Source organism: Grus americana, chromosome 6 (genome assembly GCF_028858705.1).
Source record: "Grus americana isolate bGruAme1 chromosome 6, bGruAme1.mat, whole genome shotgun sequence".
Lineage (NCBI taxonomy): Eukaryota > Metazoa > Chordata > Aves > Gruiformes > Gruidae > Grus > Grus americana.
In genome coordinates, this window is record NC_072857.1 from 20,743,784 (window position 1) to 20,758,156 (window position 14,373).

The 14,373-nt window shown below is 33.7% G+C and overlaps 1 protein-coding gene across 9 annotated transcripts in view; it reads right to left on the reverse strand.

Annotated features, from left to right (window-relative positions):
* The window catches only part of LOC129208141 (sodium channel protein type 2 subunit alpha-like), a 75,799-nt gene that overhangs the window by 19,523 nt on the left and 41,903 nt on the right, over positions 1-14,373 (reverse strand). For all 9 annotated transcript variants that reach the window (XM_054830392.1, XM_054830391.1, XM_054830390.1 and 6 more), the window contains 4 exons: positions 12,535-13,020; positions 2,203-2,323; positions 1,456-1,610; positions 313-486 (listed from right to left, as the gene is read on the reverse strand). In XM_054830392.1, coding sequence (XP_054686367.1) covers positions 313-486; positions 1,456-1,610; positions 2,203-2,323; positions 12,535-13,020 — 936 coding nt within the window. The remainder of the gene's footprint in view (positions 1-312; positions 487-1,455; positions 1,611-2,202; positions 2,324-12,534; positions 13,021-14,373) is intronic.

Below are 14,373 nucleotides of genomic sequence, written 5' to 3' on the forward strand. Positions count from 1 at the left end.
GATCAGAGTCCATTAAAAACAGCATGTTTCAAAGTCAGGTTTTTTCCTCATAAAATCTTAAGTTTGATATATCCTGGTATGAAATTATTCACCGTGAGAAATGAACAAACTGATGGTCAGCCATCCTTCTGGCATATAAATGTGCTTTAAATAACACATCCAGATCACTGCAGGCTATTACTAATGCAGTATAACTATACAATGTGAATTATATTTGCATGTTTATAAGAAGATTACTTAGTAGTAATGAGTTTTACAGCATAAAGGACTTTACTATAGTGAATTTTACAATATTAAAGACTGTGTACTTACATCAACAATCAAGAAGTCCAGCCAGCACCAGGCATTAGTAAAATATATTTGAAAACCATATGCTACCCATTTTAAAAGCATTTCCAAAATGAAAATATATGTAAAAACTTTGTCAGCATATTCCAGCATGGTCTTGATAGTTTTGCGCTGTTCAATATATATATCTTCAAAAGCCTATGAAAAAAATATATTCAGGTATTACTAATGTTTCACAGAATATACATGATAAAAATAAGGAATAAATCAATAAAAAATAAGTAGATCAGAGCTACTGTCTTCCCTTACTCTTCTGCATCCTCTTATTTTACATATTTCCCATCTTTAACCATACTACAAATTGGAGTAACTTTATGTATTCTGCCCTGTCTGGGATTGACTATATATATCCTATTTTACTAATGAATGAGGAAATAAATTCAAAGCATGAATTTTCATCCACTGTGGTATTCAGAAACTTTCACATGCACACACAACTCCCGCCCCCCCCCGCCTTTCTTATACAAAATCTGTTCCAGATATCTATATTCCATTCTAGAAAGTAGTTTGGGAGATTACATTTCTATCAGCATCAATCAAACTTATGTCCAAAAGTCGAATTAAAGAGCAATGTATTTGCTAGAATGTACACTATACACATTGATACTGTAGCAAATGCTCAACTTGAGTAAAGCTGGAAAGGTGAGTAATGTAAATCTTGTTGGAAAGTGGTTGTTAGGTTTAATTTGCTGTTATTCTTCCCTATCTCCTGCCTCCAAAAGAGCAACAGAATGAAGTAATTATTCCATTTTTTTGTATGGTCTTTTGTAAGCAGAATCCAAGAAGTGGCTGAGCCTAGAAGGAATTAAGGACTTAAAAGCATACATTTAGCTATATATTCACAGTAAACAATGGTACTTTGCACTCAAATCTCTTGATGAACATGCTGAGAGTTGGCAGGCAATTTAAATCTTGAGCAGCTATGCTGGCTTAAATAAAATTGCACCAGGTTTACACCAAGTTTCATTCCGTCCTGAAATGATGGAATGCAGGTAGTTTTATACAGCTCCAAGCAAAACAGGTCCTTCTGAAACAAATTTGAATTTTGCTGTTGCTTCTAAGGAGACACCTAAATTTTTCAGCACATGCATGTTTTTTTCTACTTACTAGTGCTCCACTGCTGAGGAGAATCATGAAGACAATGAAGGTCTCAAACCAGTTGTGCTCAACTATACTGTAGCAGGTTTTTCTAAGATTCCACCAAATTTTTCCTTTGCCATCCTCTATACTTACTTGACAACATGGAAATTTCTGCACACAACCTGAATTAGATTAAGAGATATTAGGATCCAAAAGCAAATTATTTCAAAGTCATTATTTACTGTGGTATCAACACTGTTAGAAGCTTTCACAAATTTTATAGTATTTTTTAAAAATAAACACTGGAATCCTCTTTTATAGGAAGCTGAATATATGAATTTAGATAAATAATTTGGAGAGAAACCAGACAATACTAGACATAATTATGAGTAAACTCAATCCAAAAAACATTTATATTTTTGACCATTGGTGTGTAACTGTTCCATTTGTAGATGGAGTCTCACAAAAATTTGTTCCAAATTACAAGCACCCTGAAATATAACAGAAATGACTGAAAAGCATTTTAAGAATAGAAAAGTTAATGAAGTTTCTTAGTTACAAGATGTATGCAGTGGCCAGGCAGATAAAGTTACTCAAAGATTAGGGAAACCTTGTTTTTACATCTGATTTCCAGCATTCTACGCTAAAAGTATTTTCTTTCGATTGTTGAAGTCATGAAGGTCCATAAGGTTTGAAAGTCTAAAGAACTTAAAGATGCCTAATAATAATGCAATTTTACTAATACATCTGTTAAGTCAAGAGTTATTCTACAACCTTCTGTAAAACAGGCTTCTGGTTCAAGAGCTTCTTCACTTTCAATTTCTGCTTGCTCACCCTCTCCAGGAGGGGCAATATCAACAGTGCTGCCTTCTGATGAACTGGATGCATTTAGTTTCTGCAAATAAAGTTCCACAGAACAATTTTTTCTCATTAGATACATATTCTGTAAAAAATGATACTGAATCAAATCATGCCAGTCTCTGACTTTTGAAGAACACTAAATGTGTACTGATACATAAGTATCACCATAAGTAAAAACACAGCAATGACATGTACATTGTATAGTTCGGTTTCCCAGTTTATCTTGTCATAGGGAACAATTAAATATAGTTTGGCTACTAACCTGATCCATGTATAAGACTTCTGAAGTATTCTCAGTAGTATTAAAACTGGAGAGCTTGCACGTACCACACTCTTGAGTTATTTCATTTTCTTTATTATACTGGATTACACTGAAAATGTATCTTAGTTTTCCCAGCAAAATGAACTAACCGAAAGCTCCACATATATCTTCATGTCCACTACAGATGGTGTTTTCACAAACATACACCAAATCTGGATTAAAAAGTTGTATATTTAATGGCACTTAAGGGCAAATTTCTGCACAATTTAATTTTTGCAGAAAGCACAAATTACCAGATCCAAAATCTCTACTTTGCATTCCAGTCTCCTGTGCATAATTGAGAGACCTCCTGAGGTCCTTTCCATCCCAGATTTTTCTATCATTCTACTACTATTGTGTACAGTGAAATACTATAGTCCTTACTACGGTAAAAACTCTTCTAGATCTGAAAACTGCAAGAACTGGAGAGTCATATAAAGCAACTGAAATAAGTAACTTCTTACCAAGCACATTGAAATTTGGATCAGGTCAAGCTTTTTATCAGTCATGCATGACTGCCCATAATTTTGTCCTTTTAAGAAAGCATATTTTAAAGGACAAACCTGCTAAAGATGCACACAACTAGTGCAATAATTGGACATAGAGTTTGTAACTTGTTTTCAGTTTTCAATACTGTTTGCGTCTTCAAGTGCTTTCATCCAAAATACACTCTCTTTTACTGTGAAATAAGGCTTGTAGTCAGAAAGCAACATGAAAAAAATCATGACTGTGAAATACATCTGGTTTATACCGTGTAGCAGTAATGCATAGGAATTTTGAGGGGAATCTGTAATGCATCTCTAACTTTAAATTGTACAGGCACCGATGTAACAAAAGGGCATTTGCTCACAGACTAGGTTTGTGGTTTCAGCTAAGCAGATCTATGCCCTTTGACCTATATGAAGTCCTTTTTATACAATTTTTTTGAGAGAATGCTTAATACCAAGTACTTTTCACATTTAGTTTTCAAGATAGTGACATTTTTAGAATATAAAAAAATTCTGTTCAGACGATTTGAAAGATTTGGCAATAAATAATAAACAATAACTTTTAAAGAGGTATTTCCATGTATTCTCTCCTTCAGAGACAATGCTGAAAATTAAAACTAGTTATTTAACTCTTCAGTTAAAATCCAGTCCCTTCAGGAAAATGCATTGGGAGCTAAGGGCTTTTTTCTGCCAGGAATGAAGTAAATGGCACATTTATCTTTGTCTAGTTTGGTAAGCAATTCTTTCCTCATATTCAATTCTTACATGAGATGAACAAAGTTTAAAAAAAACCCTCATGTTTGGTGATGGATAATTTCAGGGTTAAGTTTCAAGAAGCTGCCGTTCACACACACATGCAAATGTAGTCAATATAGGGTTGCTCAGACCTTAGGCTGCATGGCTGTTACTGCATTGTGACCAAAAAAAGAGGATGTGTCGCATAATAGAGAAGATTTCTGACAAGCACTGAGGTATGAGTTTTAATACCACTGTTTCCCTTTTTAAATATTATGATCTGTCATACATGGAAAATCACACTGACAAACGTGAAAAGATTTGTATAAATACATTGAGAATCAGATTTTTCCAATGGTTAATTTTTGCTTAGTAAACATGATAAAATGTCATGTTTCCTTTTTCGTACTGTTCTTCCTCTGTGATTTCCAAAATTTATGCATGCAAAATAGTTATGGCTGTATTGCCTCTAAATGGAATCATTTTGTTACTGGTCATGTAGATCAGTAAGTCTGAAGTAAAATATTGTGTACCTCATATAATGAGAATATTTAAAACTTTGCTTTCTGTATTACATTTACAGATCAAAAGGCACATTAATGTACTCTATGTTAAGCATTATTAGCACACCACCTTACTGTCCACACAGAAGGCTCTCTTTTAAAAAGGAAAATCATTGTAATACAAAGAACTCAGAAGTCTGAAATGTGTCACTGAAATTATAGGCAGTTTCTTCATTAAATAAAAAACAAATATTGTGAAAATAATAATCTGTCACATTCAAGTTAGGAGAATTAAAACTAATTCATGGCCTGATCCATCATCATTAAATCAATTACTTAATAGTAGCAAGACAAAGGTTCATAGTAAGCATCAATTATTAATCTATATATATGAGTGTCAGTTAAAAGGCAGTCGATTTTTTAACTGCTTCTTCCCATGTAAACTCTGTTGCAGGTAGTCCTGTCAGCATAGTTGCTAAAAAGCAAGTGACAGAAGTACAATTTATAATCAGTACAAACAATACCTACTATAATTCTCTTAATTATTTTTCATATAAATCACTCTCTTCATTATTTTTCAAATAATCTCAAACAATTGCATTACAAAAAAACCCCAACTCATTAAGTTAATAAAACTCCTCTTCTTTGCTTCAAGACCCTAAATTAGGAAAGAATCATTGCATTTTAAATAAGGCGACTTTAATGATCTTTCTTTTTCTAGCAATAAAACTAATAAAACTAATAGGAAACTCAAGATACATGATGGATTAACACAATCTTCTTTTCACCTCATAAATGTGATTATCAGCCTCTAGAACACGCCATGCCCTGTAAATACTTATTTGCATCTACAATGATATCACATTTTCCTTTACAAGGATACATTTGAAAGCAGTTGCTTATGATGCAGCATTCTCAAGGCCTTAATCAGCAAAACAACATGCTTGACTAGAGCAGAAGCCTGAGCAATACTGTGGAAATCACACACACAAATAAAGTAAAAAATAAGACTACTTCAATGAGATTATATTTTTCTGACAATAGTATTATAAATATTATTGTATAGAATATAAAATAAAAAAAATGCTTCATCACCAACCCAAATACTTGGTTAATATATGTACAATCAGCCTCCATACTGTCCTTCCAGAGCAGTGCATCTCTTTTCAACAGCTTAGATCATTAAAACAAGCTTTGACCAACAGCATGTTAATGTGCCCATTTACAAGAAAATGCATTCACTTAAGACCTGGTCTTGCTCTCATCATTTGATTTTATTCTGTATTTCAATAAGAGCAAGAGCAGGCTACTAAAATTTTAAGCTTTACAAACGGCTTCATGATTCAAGTGACAATAAAGTAAAGGGATTCAGCCATTACAAATTGCCTTTAGTAATTCAGCCATGTGGTTTTATCCTTTGAATCTTGAAAGCTGCACTGTAATTGAGTGACGAAATATAAAATAACTGGTAACAATGATTCCGAAGTGATTCTAAACTGACTTTAAATCTCAGATCTTATGATATTTGACTTTTATATAGTATTAAGAAAACCACTTTAAAAATCTCTTTCCTTTGAGTTTTATTTGATATTTGAGGCATATCTTGGTTTAAAATTTAATCAGTAAAATCTGAGAATTTTCAGAGTACACACCAATATGAATTACTTTTGGCATCTCTGGACAATTTATACTTTGATATAGTATAGATAGATCATGCTACAATATAATCAATGGTACAAATGAACCATTTGGTTATCCTTTTGAAGCCAGTGAGACTCTGCCTGAAGGCAACAGCTTTGAATCCTGCTATAGGACTGAAATCTCAATCCCAACAAAATTTTGACACTGAGGTTTACTAGGATAATTTGACCTCCTTAGTTTGATGTAACTTCGGCTCCTGTGCAATATTTGCTGACCCTATTCCTGAAAGCTCTGCCAATTATGCATAAATGGAGATTATACTTGCCTATAATGAAAAAAACCCTAGGGTAAATATACATGGAATTTTATAAAAATGATGCCAACTACTCCATAGCTTTTCTAATGTACACCAAGTAAAGTCCCTCAACTCAGTCACAGACGGCTATCATGAAACACATTCCAAAATACCATGATTTATGAAGGAGTTTAAAGTTTAAGAAAAGAGTTTTTTAGGGGGAGTTATTTGCTAAGTATATTTTTAGCAATTATGAAACTGTTTGCTCTGCCTACAGTTTATAAAACTCAAGATATGCACTGCCCAAATGAATACAGGATGTAGTTTGTAGCGTCTTGAAGATTTGCATTACAGTGCATTGTAGATTTAAAAGTATAACAGTGTACTTTTTATGCAAGTAGCTATTGCGATAGTTTAAATGTTATTCATTAAGGAGCTGAAGTTGTGGCAGTAATCATTACATAAATCGCTTAACACATTTCATTAAATATTTACATTTATAAGGGCTGAATCAAAAAGGGTTGTTTTTATTGTTTAAAAACTATGCATGCTCCCTTTTTCTTTGGCCTCTTTAACGTATAACATTCCGGTACTTTTATGATCCATACTTCAAAACCTGTAGAGCATGCAGTTATTGCTAAATACTGTATTAAAATATCCAGAAAAATCATTAGCAGAGTTAAAAAATGTATGTCGGGGTTGCCAATCCCACCTGACCATGCTGTGATGTGAGTCCCATGACTCAGCAGAGAGCAGCTGTGCATGTTTCTACTGTCTTGCAATGGATAGGGAAGGTACATAGCTGAAGAGCATGCAGGCCAGTCAAAATCCATTAAAAAGTGATTATATATATATATACATATATATGTATAACTTGCTTAGGTAACCTGTGTGAAAGTGGTGACACGTTGCTCTACCTGGTTAAAAAGCACCAGAGCTGCATTCTTGATTGCTCCAGCTTGGTTCTACCCCTGTGAGAAGTAAGAATGGTAGGTAGTGAAGTTCAAGACACAGGATCTCTAGTTTTCCTCTTTTTGGAATCTCTAATTCAAACATGGCTTTAACACAATTCAAACATAATTATTGACTAATTTATGATCAGTTGGCAAAAAAGGGAAATACATACCACCTGAAATATTCAACAAAGTGTTCTACAGAACTTGGTAGCTTATTTTAGAGAAATAAGAAATGCAGAAGCTAGGCCTGATAATCCACACTCTGCAATTGTGATTCATAAATAAAAATACAATCAATTAAATTAATAAAGACATGGTTAGCAGATTTGGAAAGTATTCCAGTATTTATATAGTGCTTAATGCATATTAATGAAAATTTTAAGGGTGTTTTTGGTTTAATGTTCTAGTCTTCATTTAACTGACTATGTGATTATCTCTTTTATTTGCAAAAAATGTACATACAGTAAATAAAATACTTTGAAGATGTATGTCTTCCCATTCCTCCTTCATTCTCTAATAATGGTGGCAGAACTTATAGATCTCAATGAAAACAAACCTCCTTAATTTCTGTTAAAATTAAATGTGATGAAGTATCATATTGTGTCAATTTCTAGTTTAGATCGAATATGCTATATACTTCTGACTCTATAATCTCTCTTTAATTGTTTCAAAAGAGGATTGGATTGGTGTCTGGACAGTGGCCCTTCAGTGTATCCAAAGATACGGTTTCATTCATTAGTTATCCACAGCTAGTCCATAATTTAAAGAATCTGTGACTTTTGAAGATACTGTCCCAGAATTGGTCAGTTTTAGAAAAGGGGAATTTAGATTGTTGGATATTTTAAAAGAAATATGATAAAAAGTCATCCAACAAATTGATCAAATCACTACTGGGTATGTTTTGGCTAAGAAATTTATTGAAGCCCAATGGCAATGCTTAACTTTTGGGAATGTGATAACTGTATTCCTGTCTTTTTACTTAACCTAGTCACAAAGGCACTAGTGAAGCCAATAAGAAAACTGAACTTATTCCTTGTTTTGAAAATTCAGTGGATTAGATGATGAAGAATATTTTTAATTTTATTAAAACCATCTGTTGTGATTTCAGAAGTTAATTGGGCAGCCTTGGTTCTCCAATCTGAATTTATACTTACTGTACATATACTGTAGATATAAAGGCTTTTGGAATTCTGAATGATAGATGCCTGTAGCTATATGTATTTCTTTAGTTGTGAAGTAAGCTCTCCATAACTGATGAATATCATTGAAATTACTTTTCCATGTTGAAATCCAAAACTTTATTCATAAGGGTGCCATTCGGATATAGTGAACAGTTGATAAGTGGTATAGAAATACAAGTTAGGAGTCTTATGTTTGGTCAGATTAACATAGTCTATTCATTTCACTGATTAGCAGGCATATTTTATAATAGAAACAGCAGCCACAATGCTGACTTTAAAAAGCACCAAATGATCGCCTTTAGTTACTTCTGATTTTCTTATTATCTTCAAAGTTAATTGTATCTAATATCTTGCTTTCAGAGCAGAAATCTGTTATTTCTGACATTTACTTCATTGGGTATTGCACCTGTATTTTCTGATAGTAGATATTGCCAAAATCCTCCTCCAAAGTATCAAAGAAATGTTTGCTTCTTTCAGGTGCTTTCAGCCAACTATTACTCTCAAGTAGTGGGTAACTTCTAAATCTAATAAATGTTATTGTTATGTTTCATCCAAACAGAGACTTCCCCAAATTTCTAGTGATACGTATTAGAAAGATCTGTTTAGGTCTGGAACTTGCAACCAGGTTCCAGAATAGAGTCTGGCAGATTTGGGAAGTTACTAATTAGCAAAATAATTAGAAAGTGTTTTTCTGAAAGGGAAAAAAACCCCTCAACCCTCCCCCCCACCCCCAGCCTTCCAAACAAAACTTGGTGGTTAGAGTTATTTTGCACCATAGTATATCTGATAATAAAAATAGGAAAAATTACAATTTGTTCCTCATTCAGCCACAGTTACAATTTCTGTAGTAATTACCCGCTCTTGGCATATGCCTCAGGGGCACACAGATCCTGCCCCACTTCTATCATGACCTGTTGTTGCTGATAGACTTTAAATAATCATTCTGCTCTTAACACCAGTTAGTGTCAGTAAGACACCAGAAAAAAAATGGTTCATTTTACAGTTCCTGTGCAGATCTAGCTTCCCACAGCTCTGTTGTTAAAAAGTTATTAAAGGGGATATTTTGAGGGTATTTTAAGTGCTAAGTAGTGCCAGTTAAGGCAGGGAAAGTTCTGCCCCATCTCTTACCCCTCATTTGGCAGACCAGGCCTTCTCCTAGCAGGAATGTTGTCTCAGTGGTATCCCTTGAGAGGCAAAATAAAGCAAATGATGGTGTACTGTTCTAGAGAGGTAACTTAAACACTGCGCCAATATACTCTCTATCTTCCTCAGAAGACAATCAGAAAGCAGCAAAAGATTCAACAGCACTGTTGACTTGGTAGGAGAAGATTGGGAATCTTCACAAATTCCTGTCACACATCGGAACATCTGTTTGTATATTACCAAAGCAGGTGGATTCTTAAACACACACTAAAAAACCCAACCACTTTATCCTTTCCCTAAAAATCATCCAGGAGGAATGGAAAAAGGAATCCAGAACAGAAGCTGCAATTAATATACAATTCACAATTTTCAGGGCACTGGTAAGAAATTCCTGTCTTATTAGATACTGTTCACAATATGCACACTTACACTGTACAAATACATGTCAGAGTTAAACACTGAACAGTTGTGTGTGAGCAGAACTCGAGGGAAGCAGTATCGCTCCAGCTTTGCAATGGATATTTGTAGTGAATATTACATTCTATGGAACTCTTGAGGCTCCACAGAAGTCCTAAACTAATCCTGTCCACATTGAAAATTATCCACAAGTTCTTAATATATAAACTATCCATCATTTACTGGCAGATTTCCCGCAGTCACCTGAAATTTTCACTTTCAAATTGCTTGTACAAACTTTTGCATTTTATTTCTCTTCCTGAAGACATACAGACACATCCAAAGTCCATAAAAAAGGCAAAATCCCTTTTGATTTATTACAGTCCTGAAACTTCAGGATGGCCTTAGAAGAAAAAAACATGATGCCTGAACCAAGCAAAGATGGGAATGAACAGAGCAATTGACTTGTGCAAGTCACCTTGAAATTGGTATAATTCAGAACTTCTTAGCACAACAAGGGCTCTTACTCCATTTTCTTGAGTTGTACTTACATCATATATTCACTTGGAAAGCAGAGGAGTTTCTGTCTTTGCATTGCATTTGGTTTTGTCCTCAGCTCTTCTGATAGAATATATGGCAGTACACTGTAAACTGAACCATTCAATCTATCTTAAAGAAGAAATAAACAAATAATACCTATGGGATGATGTTATTTAATTTACATCACCCCAGCGGCATGCCTTATAGTACAGAACGAAAAGCACTGTAGCAGTGGAAGTGGTAAAGACTGCCGGGGGATCAGGAGCCAGGTGTGGATGGGAACGTCCCAGGTCAGCTCTGCTGCTGTGGCTAACATGTCACGTAACCACACATTTAGCATCCGCACAGCTTATAAGCCTCCCAACTTCCTAATGCATATTACAAACTTTTAAAAAAGTAACATATTCAGGAAATTTTTAGGTGTGTAACTTCATAAGATGGAGTTACTAGGAAGGCACTCATCACTGTATTTGTCAAAACTAAGCACAAGGAAAGCAGAAAATTTATAGTAAAATGTCATTTTAAAGAACATCAGAGTATATGAAAAGACTTAGAAGACTTTGTGAAATGTTCATTGGAAAAGACAAATAACTTTTATTAGATCAGCTCACATGAAAAATACTTAACTCTCAGACCCAGAGTCACTTTGAAAGCTTGTTTTCTGATACTAGTTGATTTCATAAACTATCGTTTTACACTTCCTGAATCTCTTATATTCTTAAATTGCCATGGATAAGCACTACTACTGTACTGTCTTATATATCTGCATTGAAAATGTTTGTCTCATAACTGAGCAACTCAGGCAGAAGAGAGAATATCTTGCTCTTAGTCTTGCAATTGTTATGAAGAGTAACCACCTTTGCAGTTGCAAATAAACACACACTCTTTATGTTCCTTCATGTTCTTTAGCAAAAAACCATACTGTGATTAGCTGGATTGTGGCTATCCATTCATGTTATGTGGCATAGGTTGGTATTGCTGAGGAAAACAGCATTATTTGCAAATATGGCAGCTATACAGCTACGATACAGTCATGAATGCAGGACTTCCTTACAGAAGAACTTTCTTTATGGTAAACAAACCCTGTTGTATTAATGAGTTATCACATAACATCATAGCTTCTAATCTAATTGAAAACATATTTATTCATGGTTCCTGATCCCTTAAACCTCACAGTTCCTACATTTCTAATGACAATGGATAAAATTATATTCTGCTAATGCATGTATTAACTTGTCATTGATCATTACGCCAACATACAAAGTTTTCCTTGAATACTATTATCACCTGTTCACGATCACTTCTGGTATTTGAGCCACTTATATTTTGAGACTCATGGCTTCTGATTTTTAGACCAACTTCTGTCTCTTTGCACAATAACAACAGCACAAGGCTTTCAAATACACTGTTTCCACATGCATCTATATGACATGATTATTCTGCTCTCCAGGATAACTTGAGATTCTGCTCTATCATGACATTGATTGATATCTGGATTACTTCAATTCAGACAGCCACAGTCTCTGAACCCAAAATCTGTACGAACATTACTCACAAAACTTTTTAGATAATCCAGAATACTTTAGTGATTTATGATGTCTCAGGGTTCATTTTTAGAACTACCCTAAATATAGAAAAAAAATACTTTTTCTCCACTTATATTTGATTGGGTATGCAAAGCTGTATACTCCTGTTTGCTCCTTAGCCTTCTGCAATACTCTTATTCCATAAATCCTGATCGCATTATAGGTACTACAGAAAGAATGCATTATGAAATGTGTGCTAGACCTAAAACCTCATGAAATTGTGAAAGCAGTAACCATATTTAAAATGATACATCTTCCAGATGACTATAAACAGAGTATTTAAAATGTAAACTCTAAGGACCCCCCCAGTATACCATCATGTAGGGTAATTTTTTTTCCTGAATTATAAATTGCATAAAATAATAAAATATAAAATATATTTACATGGGATAAGACAGTTTTTAAACAATTCTAAATATGTAATTAAGAAACATGTAAATGCACGACTACAATTTAATTGTTAAATGCAAAAAATCCTACCTGTTTGCTTTCTTCCATATCAGATTCACTGCTAAATTCTTCCGTATTTAAATTTTCAAAATCTGATTCTCCAACTGCAATTGGCACTGTCACAGTGAGGCCTGGGTTGTTTATGAATGACATGTAATCATTTTCATCGATTACATATTTTTCCACACTGCTGCCTGTGCCTACACCACTGGTGGTTCCATTTCCATCTTTAAGATAATTCAGATCTTTGCTTATTTCAACAGCAGTATGATTGGAAATGCAGCTGTCTTTCTTGTTGTTTAGCTCTTCAAGTGCTTTGATTTCCTCTAAAGCTTTCTGCTTTCTAATGAAGGCTTTTTGGATGAACTCCTGTATCTTTTTTTTAACATAATCTATTCCCTTCTGAATCCTTGCCACAGCAATCTGGAGATTGTTCATTTCATTATCATCGTCTGTAGCAGCAAGGTTGTCTGAACTAAATGAGCTCAGCAGCAAGGCCAGAAACAGGTTCAATACCTAAAAGATGAGAGAATACAACTGTATAGTAAATACATACATAGAAGTGAGTATTTTTACAGGATACTGGCAAATAGCACACATTGTTTTTAAAAGCAGCATTCACTGATTTTAGACAAGCATATAGCACCTTAAATTACAAAAGATCTCCTTACTTGTTTTGATCAGTATTCACTCAGAAGATGAAACCAGACAAGCTAATACCTAGTTATTTTAAACTTTTTGATCTTTGTCTGAAGCAGCATGGTTGCTTAGACTCTAAAATAAAAAAAAAATTACAAAAAATCTAGCTATACACATTCATCAGAGGTTTGAAAGGCTTCTGTCTAAAGCTCTTAAAAAAACTTGGAATTTAAGTAGAATTAATTAAACATGAGTCATAAAATTAGATGAGTTTCTATGATGCAGATATTTTAGAAATATATCAGTTAATGCTATAATAACCTATTTATACTTTCTAACTACTATTTGGAAGATTATACCAGAAGACTGTGATTTTCTGTTAATTCTGGGCTTCAAACAAAGATCAAAAGTCTCTTAAATTCTATAAAGCTTGTCATAAAAGAATAAAAGGAATATTTAAAAATTAATTTTACACTAATCTCTAATATTTATAATAATACTATATTATTTATATCTGGGTTTTTTTCCTTTTTCACTTGGCAAAACATGAAACTGTTTTCTCTCATGTAGGAATTTAAAAATAAAATGGATTTCTTTCATCAGCAGGTAACAGTCTTAGCACCAGTATTGCCTGAGAACTGTGGTTTATTGCCTCAGAATTCGATCATTACTCTTATTTTAATATAAACTCCTATAAACTGTAGCTATTTCACTAAAGCTTATAAGCAATTAATCATTTCATACTTTCTGTCTGATATACTACCAGGCATCAAAAGTTGTCATGATATGGCAAAATAGCATAAACAAATCTCCCCATAGTTAAATGTATTAGGTCTCTCATTTGTACTCTCTCTTAGATTTAATTCTGCAGACTTTCACAATTCCAGAAAAGAACCCTGAAGGTAAAAAGACACTTGGAAGAAAGAACACAGTATGAATCTGAAAGAGTATTTCTGTGCTGAAGCTAATGCTAAAAAATAAATAGTAGAGCAGGTTACTGATCACAAATAACTTCCTGGGGCTTTCCACGTTTCTGCTGATATGATGTCAAGATTGCGAGGTCATGTAAACAACTAGGATACGAACACTTTGAATTCTAATTTATAAAAATTTAAATCACATTAAAATATGTCACTAGTGGAAGAGAATTTTGACAAGTAATGAAATATAGTTTTCAGGTATATCAGAATGAACTGCAAAGATTAACAGCAAAAGAAACTTTAAAGTAAA